Source organism: Mobula hypostoma, chromosome 7 (genome assembly GCF_963921235.1).
Source record: "Mobula hypostoma chromosome 7, sMobHyp1.1, whole genome shotgun sequence".
In the NCBI taxonomy this organism is placed as follows: Eukaryota; Metazoa; Chordata; class Chondrichthyes; order Myliobatiformes; family Myliobatidae; genus Mobula; species Mobula hypostoma.
In genome coordinates, this window is record NC_086103.1 from 14,988,395 (window position 1) to 15,000,609 (window position 12,215).

The 12,215-nt window shown below is 43.3% G+C and overlaps 1 protein-coding gene across 1 annotated transcript in view; it reads right to left on the reverse strand.

Annotated features, from left to right (window-relative positions):
• The window catches only part of mgat4b (alpha-1,3-mannosyl-glycoprotein 4-beta-N-acetylglucosaminyltransferase B), a 340,217-nt gene that overhangs the window by 91,927 nt on the left and 236,075 nt on the right, over positions 1 to 12,215 (reverse strand). Inside the window, exon 8 of the mRNA XM_063053065.1 lies at positions 9,775 to 9,889. Coding sequence (XP_062909135.1) covers positions 9,775 to 9,889 — 115 coding nt within the window. The remainder of the gene's footprint in view (positions 1 to 9,774; positions 9,890 to 12,215) is intronic.

Here is a 12,215-nt window from a genome sequence, read left to right on the forward strand (position 1 = left end):
TAACAAGTTGTGGCATGCGATACGGCGACACTTGCCAGCTGCCCCCAGCACATCCTTGTGTGTTTCAATGTCGACATGCATGCAGACATGGTCAGAAGTTCAGTTGTTGTTCAGATCACACATCAGAACAGGGAAGAAATGTGATGTAAGTAACTTGGACTGTGGAATTATTGTTGTTCTAGATGGGGTGGTTTGAGTCGCTCAGAAACTGCAGATCTCCTGGGATTTTCACACACAACAGCTTCTAAGGTTTACAATGAATAGTGTGAAAAACAAAAAATATCTAGTGAACAGCAGTTTTGTGGGAGAATGGGTAGACTGGTTCAAATTGACAGGAACGCAATAGTAACTCAAATATCCATGAGTTACACTAGAGGTGTGCAGTACAGCATTTCTGAAACACAAAACACCAAACCTTGAAGTGGATGGACTACAGCAAGAGAAGACCACACTGGGTTCCACTCAAGTACCTAATAAAGTGGCCACTGAGCAGATACCTCTACTATAAGGGTTCATAGAACACACAACAGTACAGCACAGGAACAGGCCCTTCAACCCACAATGATGTGCCAAGTCAATAAATTATTAATCAAATGGTCAACTAAACCAATCTCTTCTGCCTACACAATATCCATATCCTTCCATTTCCCTCACGTTCATGTCTCTTAAAAATCCCTAATGTATCTGTCTCTACCACCACCCCGGGCAGCACATTCCAGGCACCCATCACTCTCTGAGTAAAAAAAAATTACCCCGCTCATCTCCTTTGAAATTACCCCCTCTCACATTAAATACGTGCCCTCTGGTATTAGACATTTCAACCCTTAGAAAAGATATTATCTGTCTACTCTATCTATGCCCCTCATAATCTATCAGATCTCCCCTTAGCCTCTGTATATTTGAAGATCCCATTTAATATCCCCTATACTCTCTTTGTCTTTGTACCCTGTCCTATCATGCTCCACTCCATCACTCCCGTGGGGTTCTGGCCAGAGATCTTGTTGAACTAAGGCAAGCTCTGAAGTGAAAATTGCATGGCTACAGCTTGATCAATCTGTCTCTCTGTAGACTTTAAGGCTCTTACTGATGCAAAATGTTCCTGATATAAAACAAAAAATTGTAATAATGTTGTGTGAACAGCTGGAGTCGCGTTGTAGGAATTTACAGCAGCTGTTCACTGCTTTCAAAAGTTATGAAAATATAAAATAGCTTTGACACTAATCTTGGCGACAAGTAAGATTAGCATCTCAAAATAAGAGGAGGATGTGATCTGATTAAAGCTTGGTTTTGCCTGAATGTGTTCAAACGATACATATTTCACTTTCTGAAGGATGTCCTTCAAAACCAGTGCTCTTTAAGGCCACAAGACATAGAAACATAGAAAACCTACAGGACAATACAGGCCCTTCAGCCCACAAAGCTGTACTGAACATGTCCTTACATTAGAAATTACCTAAGGTTACTCATAGCCTTCTATTTTTCTGAGATCCATGAACCTGTCCAGGTGTCTCTTAAAAGATCCTATCGTTTCCACCTCCACCACCGTTGCCGGCAGCCCATTCCACGCACTCACCACTCTCTGTGTAAAAAAACTTACCCCTGACATTTCCTCTGTACCTGCTTCCAAGCACCTTAAAACTGTGCCCTCTTGTGCTAGTCTCTTCAGTCCTGGGAAAAAGCCTCTGATTATCCACATGATCAATGCCTCTCATTATCTTGTTGACCTCTATCAGGTCACCTCTCATCCTCCATTGTTCCAAGGAAAAAAGGCCGAGTTCAGTCAACCTATTCTCATAAAGTATGCTCCCCAATCCAGGCAACATCCTTGTAAAAATTCCTCTGCACCCTTTCTATGATTTCCACATCCTTCCTATAGTGAGACGACCAGAACTGAGTACAGTACTCCAAGTGGGGTCTGACCAGGTCCTATATAGCTGTAACATTACTTCTCGGCTTTTAAACTCAATCCCACGACTGATGAAGGCCAATACACTGTATGCTTTCTCAACCACAGCGTCAACCTGTGCAGCAGCTTTGAGTGTCCTATGGACTTGGACCCCAAGATCCCTCTGACCCTCCACACTGCCAAGAGTCTTACCATTAATACTATAATCTGCCATCATATTTGACCTACTAAAATGAACCACCTCACACTTCTCTGGGTTGAACTCCATCTGCCACTTCTCAGCCCAATTTTGCATCCTATCAGAATCTGTTCCACCATTACATCATGGCTGATTTATTATCCCTCTCAACCCCATTCTCCAGCCTTCTCCCTGTAACCTGTCTAATCAAGAACCTATCAAGCTCCACTTTAAATATACCCAATGACTTGGCCTCTACAGTTGTCCGTGGCAATGAATTCCATATATTCACCACAGAAATTCCCCCCTTCTCTGTTCTAAATGGACATTCCTCAAATCTGAGGCTGTGCCCTCTAGTCCTAGATTCCCCCACTACAGTAAACATCTACTCCTCATCCCTGTTCTAAATGGATGTCTTTCTATTCTGAGACTGTGCCCTCTGCTCCTAGACAAAGATTCAAAGTACATTTATTATCGAACTATGTATGCAGTATACAACCCTGAGATTTGTCTTCCCACAGACAGCTATGAAATAAAGAAAATTATGGAACCCAAAGAAAAACATCAAACACCTCACATGTGCAAAAAAAAATCGCACAAACGACAACAAAAGAAGAATGAAAAACGCAGAGTATAAAAGACAAAATCCAAAGAGTCCAGGTATATTCAGTTCAGATCAGTGTTCGTTATCTGACCAGGGTCCTATATAGCTGTAACATTACTTTACGGCTCTTAAACTCAATACCACGACCGATGAAGGCCAATGCACCGTATGCTTTCTCAACAACAGAGTCTGCCACCCCGATTCAAAATGGCCCAAAACAGGAACAAAAAAAGGAGCGACCAGAAATGAGAAACAATTCATAACATGAACTACTGAGTCCCATTCACAGACCCTGTTAATTAAACCTTGCCTGAGACTCAAAACTCTGGCACCATCCTCGGACAGCATTAAGGGAAAGTGAGTCCATCCAAATGCAGGGACCTTCCTCTGGGAGCAGCAAGCAAGAGGCTGGTAGACAATGCTGAACATCTCCTCGCCTTCCACACTCACCTCGATGATTTCAATCTTTCTTGTTACTTTAATCAGCGTGACCAGTGAGACATGCAGTCTCATCTAAGAAGCATGGAGATGGTTCGTGCCCCACCTCCAGGCTTTTTAGTCTCCAGGCCGCATGCCTCAGGGAACCCTCTCGGAGACAGCAAAGCACCAGATCGCTCAATCAGTCCAAAAACACAACATCAAAATGTAGTTCACAGGCTCCAACAGTAGCAGAACCACATATGAAAGAAAAAGATGTACAAGAAGTGAAAGAAGTGGTTTTATGAACTGTCTGGAGGATGCCGCCCCTGGTCGCTGGTGCCATCTTCCTCCAGACTCCCCCACCACAGGAAACATCCTCTCCACATCCACTCTAAATGGATGTCTCTCTATTCTGAGGCTGTGCCCACTTCGTTCCTTTTGCTTCACTGAGTGAAGACTTTGCAAGGTGAAATTACATGGACCTGTGTATCACTTGCGTCATAATTAATAATCCCAGAGTCTAAGCAGACCCACCAGTAGTGCAGCAGCCAGTGTAACACTTTACAGTGCCAGCATTAGGGAGTTAAATACCCACCGCTGTCTGTAAGGAGTTTGTACGTTCTCCCCGTGACATCGTGGGTTTCCACCCATATTCCAAAGATGTACTGGTTAGTGTAAGTATGCTGTGTGGTCACCAAAAGTACAGTAACCCTGTGAGTTACCTCCAGCACATCCTCGAACTGTCTTCTTCTTCTTCTTAAGCCTCATCACCTTGACTGGGGTATAGGCCGCTGACAGTAACTCCCCAGAGTCCTCTGTCCTGGGCCAGTCTTTCACATTGTCTCCAGGTGTAGACCACCATCTTCTTGGTGTTTCCTTCCTCTCCCAGGAATGAGGTCTTTGGAGCTTCTACTGGCATTTCTGTAGCTCTGGGCTTTTACGGGATGGCTTACTAGCCCGATGCCCAACCCTCCCTGGGACTGCCCACTGAAGAGTCATATCCTCGGAATGTGTTGTTTGTATATCACAGTGAATGGCGATGCTGGCTCGAAGGGCCGAATAGCCTACTCCTGCACCTACTGTCTATTGTCTATATATGCAAATAATGGACCTCACTGTATGGTTCAAAAGATAATGCACTTCACTGTATGTAAAAGATAATATTTATTCTTCTCTCTCTGTGATAAAATTCAAATATTGAACAGTGGAACTCTGGGCAAGGAAGGATGTTAGGAAAGTTAATAAAGCAAATTCAATTACATGATCCGACTAGCACAAGGGACTGTCAGTTGCTTGTTCCTAATTACACGACTTCAGGCTGTGTTCACACAGAGATAAGAACAACTCCATAAATCTTTCCAAACATATAATGTGCCGAGGCAAAAAGCTTTTGAGTGGGTGAATGCAAGAGAAGCTGTCAGCAAAAAACAGAAACAATCAAATGTACAGTGGTCAAACTGTGACCACACAGCAGAACAAAGCGACCCACGTCTGGCTGTTGCTAACACAGCACATTTCTGTTACTCTCTTTATCAGCGCTGGCTTACACAACCAACTCTGATAAAGGATCTTGGCCCGAAACTTCGACTGTGCATTACCCTCCACAGATGCTGCCTGATCTGCTGAATGCCTACAGTATTTTGTCTGTTGCTTCACAGTCTCTCTGGTAGTGACTGATCAATAAGCTTTATGAAGTCATGGTCATAGTCATACTTTATTGATCCCGGGGGAAATTGGTTTTCGTTACAGATGCACCATAAGTAACAAATAGTCATAGAACCATAAATAGTTAAATAGTAATATGTAAATTATGCCAGTAAATTATGAAATAAGTCCAGACCAGCCTATCGGCTCAGGGTGTCTGACCCTCCAAGGGAGAAGTTGTAAAGTTTGATGGCCACAGGCAGGAATGACTTCCTATGACGCTCTGTGCTGCATCTTGGAGGAATGAGTCTCTGGCTGAATGTATTCCTGTGCCCACCCAGTACATTATGTAGTGGGTGGGAGACATTGACCAAGATGGCATGCAACTTGGACAGCATCCTCTTTTCAGACACCACCATCAGAGAGTCCAGTTCCATCCCCACAACATCACTGGCCTTATGAATGAGTTTGTTGATTCTCTTGGTGTCTGCTACCCTCAGCCTGCTGCCCCAGCACACAACAGCAAACATGATAGCACTGGCCACCACAGACTCGTAGAACATCCTCAGCATCATCCGGCAGATGTTAAAGGACCTCAGTCTCCTCAGGAAGTAGAGACGGCTCTGACCCTTCTTGTAGACAGCCTCAGTGTTCTTTGACCAGTCCAGTTTATTGTCAATTCGTATCCCCAGGTATTTGTAATCCTCCACCATGTCCACACTGACCCCCTGGATGAAAACAGGGGTCACCGGTACCTTAGCTCTCCTCAGGTCTACCACCAACTCCTTAGTCTTTTTCACATTAAGCTGCAGATAATTCTGCTCACACCATGTGACAAAGTTTCCTACAGTAGCCCCGTACTCAACCTCATCTCCCTTGTTGATGCATCCAACTGTGGCAGAGTCATCTGAAAACTTCTGAAGATGACAAGACTCTGTGCAGTAGTTGAAGTCCGAGCTGTAAATGTTGAAGAGAAAGGGAGACAAGACAGTCCCCTGTGGAGCCCTAGTGCTGCTGATCACTCTGTCAGACACACAGTGTTGCAAGCACATGTACTGCGGTCTGCCAGTCAGGTAATCAAGAATCCATGACACCAGGAAAGCATCCACCTGCATCGCTGTCAGCTTCTCCCCCAGCAGAGCAAGGCGGATGGTGTTGAACACACTGGAGAAGTCAAAAAACATGACCCTCACAGTGCTCGCTGGCTTGTCCAGGTGGGCGTAGACACGGTTCAGCAGGTAGACGATGGCATCCTCAACTCCTAGTCGGGGCTGGTAGGTGAACTGGAAGGGATCTAAGTGTGGCCTGACCAAAGGCTGGAGCAGCTCCAGAACAAATCTCTCCAGGGTCTTCATGATGTGGGAGGTCAATGCCATCGATCACTGATTAGCTCACAACTGGGGTACCCTGGGCAGTACTGGACACCCAGGGAAGTGAACACACATACAGTGAAGTGCATTATTTGCATATACAAGAGATTGTGCAGTTGCTGGAAACCTGGAGCAACACACACAAAATGCTATTGCGTCCTAGCTTTCTATGTGATACGCAAACCAGCATGCAGAATCAGAATCAGGTTTATTATCACCCGCATGTGTCGTGAAATTTGTTAATTTAGCAGCAGCAACAGCTCAATGCAATACATAATATAGAAGAAAAAAATAATTAAAAAATAAATATATCAATTACAGTATATGTATATTGAATAGATTAAAAATAGTGCAAAAAACCAGAAATAGTATATATTTAAAAAGTGAGGTAGTGTTCATGGGTTCAATGTCCATTTAGGAATCAGATGGCAGAGGGGAAGAAGCTGTTCCTGAATTGCTGACTCTGTGCCTTCAGGCTTCTGTACCTCCTACCTGATGGTAACAGTGAGAAAAGGGCATGCCCTGGGTGCTGGAGGTCCTTAATAATGGACGCTGCCTTTCTGAGACACCGCTCCTGGAAGACGTCCTGGGTACTTTGTAGCTGACTAAATTTACAACCCTCTGCAGCTTCATTTGGTCCTGTGCAGTAGCCGCCCCCCCGCCCCCGACCCCCATACCAGACAGTGATGCAGTCTGTCAGAATGCTCTCCACGGTACATCTATAGAAGTTTTTGAGTGTATTTGTTGACATACCAAATCTCTTCAAACTCCTAATGAAGTATAGTCAATGTCTTGCCTTCTTTCTAACTGCAGGGACCAGGTTAGATCCTCAGAGATCTTGACACCCAGGGACTTGAAACTTCTCACTGTCTCCACTTCTGATCCCTCTATGAGGATTGGTATGTGTTCTTTTGACTTACCCTTCCTGAAGTCCACAATCACCTCTTTCGTCTTACAGACGTTGAGTGCCAGGTTGTTGCTGTGACACCACTCCACTAGTTGGCATATCTCACTCCTGTACGCCCTCTCGTCATCATCTGAGATTCTACCAATAATGGTTGTATTATCAGCAAATTTATAGATGACATTTGAGCTATGCCCAGCCACACAGTCATGAGTATATAGAGAGTAGAGCAATGGTCAAGCACACATCCCTGAGGTGCACCAGTGTTGATCATCAGCAAGGAGGAGATGTTATCACCAATCTGCACAGGTTGTGGTTTTCTGGTTAGGAAGTCGAGGAACCAATTGGAGACGGGTACAGAGGCCCAGGTTGTGCAACCTCTCAATGAGGGAATGCAAGCCAGGGTGGTACGATATGGAGACCAAGCTGTTGCCCATGTAAACAACAGGAATTCTGCAGATGCTGGAAATTCAAGCAACACACATCAAAGTTGCTGGTGAATGCAGCAGGCCAGGCAGCATCTCTAGGAAGAGGTACAGTTGATGTTTCAGGCCGACACCCTTTGTCAGGTCCTGATGAAGGGTCTCGGCCTGAAACGTCGACTGTGCCTCTTCCTAGAGATGCTGCCTGGCCTGCTGCATTCACTAGCAACTTTGATGTCTGTTGCCCATGTAGTAGGTTCCCCTTCTCCACGTGGCTGATGAATCTAAAGGAACAGTAGAGGCTGATACAGTTTGGCACCAGCAATGTCGCAGGAGTTTCTTTTTTTTTCTTTTTCAACCTTTTTATTGGTATTGTAATGATAAAGATTAACATAACAGAGTCATCATACAAAGTTATTGGGATTACATTGTTGTAATTATCCTATATAAGTATAAACCCAGTTAACACATGGATATTAAACCTCCCAATCTTACAAGATACAAATATTATATATAGACTAATCTAACAAAATAGACCAACTAAACTAGGAGTTTCTAGTGAGCATTGAACTCAACGTAGGATTGCCTTGGGGTCTCCGGTTCTGGATTCTGTCTCAGGGTTTACTCCCAAAGCCATCCCCATCAGTGCACAGCCACAAGGCAGTGGAGGTTTGAGACCAGAGTTTTCCTTCTCCTAAATAAGCTGATAATAATAACCACAGATGATGAGCCCCATCTGCCCAGAGAGATTCAAAGTACATTTATTATCAAAGAACGTATAAATTATACAACCTTCAGATTTGTCTGCTTATAGGCAGCCACAAAGCAAGATGCCCGAAAGAATGGAATTTAAAAAAAACAAAGGCTAACACCTAATGCGCAGAGGATGAGACAAAAAAAAACACAAATCATGCCAACAATACAAGTGAGCAACAGGATTCCAAACCAATTGAGTCCTTAGATCGAAATCCCTGGAGTAGGCCCAAAGCCTTGGTATCAGTTCATAATATTAACAGGGCAAACCGCCACAAAGCTCTCAGACACAAAGCACAGCAGCCGGAGGCAGTCTCGCACCAAGGTGAGAGAAGTGAACATCACAGGAGAACGAAATCCGCCCGACTCTCGCCTCTGATCTTAACACCCTGTCTTTCCCATCTATGTGGACCAGCATTTAAATTAATGAAGTGGATCATACCGCACATTAGAACTCAGGCCCCAGCGCAGCATAATGCACTGGGCCTAGATGCCACCGCCCAACGATTCAGTCTGGGTCTAGACAGGCTGAAGGTGTTATTAGTAATGTTTTTAGTCGAATTCCTTGCCTTTTGAACTGCCAGTAAGCTTTTGCATGCCTTCGGTAGTGCCATCTTAACCAGAAGCTATTTGATCTGAAAGATGTTACATGCATAGATTTTCCTAGATCTAAAATTACTTACCATGGATAGCCTACTTGGTTTTTAAACTGAACTATTCAATTTCTGAGAAGGATATGAACAAACTTTAACCCAATAGCAAAATTCTGAACAGGTCAAGCAGCATGTGTGAGGGGGGAACAAACTATAGGGATGTCTCACTATAATTATAAAGAGCCAGAGAGTCATGCAGCTACTTGAAATCACTCCACACAAGTGCTGTGCTTTTACTAACCCACCATCAAGTCACCAGAATTAGTTTTAGTCTTCATGAATAAGGATATACATCTTCACAGTTATGCAGCTCTTTGACGTCACAAAGAGGAGGAACGGGAATGACTTTTGAAATTCCCAGGGCGGAAATGGCTAACACAAGGGGCTATAATTTTAAGGAGATTGAAGGGAAGTATAGGGGAGATGTCAGAGATAAGTGTTTTTTACACAGAGAGTGGTGGGTGTGGGAACACCCTACTAGGTGTGGTGATAGAGGCAGGTACATTCGGGACATTTAAGAGTCTCTTAGATAGACACATGGATGATAGAAAAATAGAGGGTTATGTGCTAGGGAAGGATTAGATTGATATTAGAATAGGCCAAAAGACTGGTACATCATCATAGGTCCAATGAGTTGTACTGTGCTGTGCTGGTCTATGTTCTAACTAAATTAGCAATTAAGGGTCTAGCTGAAAATACTGAGTGAATGTGAGAGGGTGGGGAAACTGAGCAGAATAAGAAGACCCTCTGGTTTAATTGGTCTCTGAGCTAGAATAAACAAATTCAGTCAGGGGACTGAAGCTTGTGGTTCCAGGCTGCAAAGGTTAAAAATAGCATTGGTTTCACTGAGGTCGTCATTCTGAGTTTCATCTTGTAGTGTAGGAGCAGAATGGAAAGCATGGAAATTTCTGGGAGTTTACCAATAAATCCAAGCTGGGAAAATTCCAGGATCATCCACTCCCCCGATGGTTGCTGCAGTGCAAAGTTCTTCATTGTGCTTAAATAATTCGGTCTCGCCACAATATCATCTTCCAGCTAGAAATGAACACAAACTCTCTTTAGTAAATCGCATTCTATTAACTATGCTCCTGAATAGTTTTTATTATCACTGATAATAGGATGCTAAGAGGATGCAAGGTGACTTGGATAGGTTAGGTGAGTGGGCAAATTCATGGCAGTTGCAATTTAATGTGGATAAATCTGAGGTTATCCACTTTGGTGGCAAGAACAGGAAAACAGATTATTATCTGAATGGTGGCCGATTAGGAAAAGGGGAGGTGCAACGAGACCTGGGTGTCATTGTACACCAGTCATTGAAAGTGGGCATGCAGGTACAGAAGGCAGTGAAAAAGGTGAATGGTATGCTGGCGTTCATAGCAAGAGGATTCGAGTACAGGAGCAGGGAGGTACTACTGCAGTTGTACAAGGCCTCGGTGAGACCACACCTGGAGTATTGTGTGCAGTTTTGGTCCCCTAATCTGAGGAAAGACATTCCTGCCATAGAGGGAGTATAAAGAAGGTTCACCAGATTGATTCCTGGGATGGCAGGACTTTCATATGATGAAAGACTGGATCGACTAGGCTTATACTCTCTGGAATTTAGAAGATTGAGGGGGGATCTGATTGAAACGTATAAAATTCTAAAGGGATTGGACAGGCTAGATGCAGGAAGATTGTTCCTGATGTTGGGGAAGTCCAGAACGAGGGGTCACAGTTTGAGGATAAAGGAGAAGCCTTTTAGGACCGAGATTAGGAAAAACTTCTTCACACAGAGTGGTGAATCTGTGGAATTCTCTGCCACAGGAAACAGTTGAGGGCAGTTCATTGGCTATATTTAAGAGGGAATTAGATATGGCCCTTGTGGCTAAAGGGATCAGGGGGTATGGAGAGAAGGCAGGTACAGGATTCTGAGTTAGATGATCAGCCATGATCATACTGAATGGCAGTGCAGGCTCGAAGGGCCGAATGGCCTACTCCTGCAGCTATTTTCCATGTTTCTATGATGAACATTGTGGATATGCTATCTTCGCACCAGAATGTATGATGACTCTTACAGGCTGCCCTTAGCGCACCCTCGGACAGTCTTCGCTATTAACACAAACAACACATTTCACTGTGTCTTTTGATGTACATGTAACAAATAAATCTGAATTTTATAGTTTGCAATTTAAAGCTCAAAACACCGATTACAAGATTTCAATAAAGTTAAAATAAGCTGCTGGTTTGTGTAATAAGATGGACGCTTGACCTCACGGTCTGCCTTGTTATGATCTTGCACTTTATCGCTTACCAGCACTGCACTTAGTGTTCAAGACAAGCTGATCACTGATATATGTGCCCTGACTGACACACAGCAGCAAATTCCTAATACATGTCAATGTAAATGGCAAATAAAGTTGATTCTTAATAATGAACCTATAGGTTCACTCTGACCTCTGCTCTGTACCCTGGTGCAATTCCATAGATGTGTGACAGAGAAGTGTTGGGCCAGGAAGAATTTTTATTTTTTTCAGCGAACTACTGAACTCCCTGCCACCACCCAGGTCTTGTCACGTATGGAGTGTTGGCAGCATCAACTGCTGCCCTTAAACTTGTATCATACGTGCACCTTGTTATTTGTTAATTTACTAGTGGTAGTAATACCTTATGTGTTAAGTGTGTGAGTTAAATGTACTGTTTTGTCCACCTTGATCTGGAGGAATGATCTTTTGTTCAGTGGTATACAAGTGAATGGATGAATGACAATACATTTGAATGTGAACTTGAATTTTGAGGACATTAAACATGAGGACAGAATAAAGAAATGGAAGTGGGGAGGTATGCAGGCAAGGAAGGATGTGTTTTTTATTATTTTCTAAGAGAGCACCATTTCAGGCTGCAACCTTACAACAATATGTTATTAGAAAATTTTGGGTTAGATTTCTTAACACTTCAAGGATCATCAGTAGAAAGCAGAAAGCTGAGACTCACTTGATTCACTTTCAAGGGCTCTTTATCTTAAGTTCTGGACGTTTCTTTCTTACTTATTTATTATTACAATTACTTTTTTTCTCTTTTTGTATTTGCACAGTTTGTTGGTTTGCACATTTGCACATTGGTTAGTTTTCTGTCCTGTTGGGTATGGTCTTTCTTGATTAGACTCACACAGAAACAGGCCCAACACTCTACCTAGTCCATGCTGAACTAATATGCAAAAGACAAAAAACTTTGCAAATATAAAAAAATTGTAATAAACAAATAAGAATTAAATATTGAGAACATGAGATGAAGCATCCTTGAAGTGAGTCCATAGCTTGCAGAACAGTTCAGTGCAACACACACAAAATGCTGGAGGCCAGGCAGCATCTATGGAATAAAATAC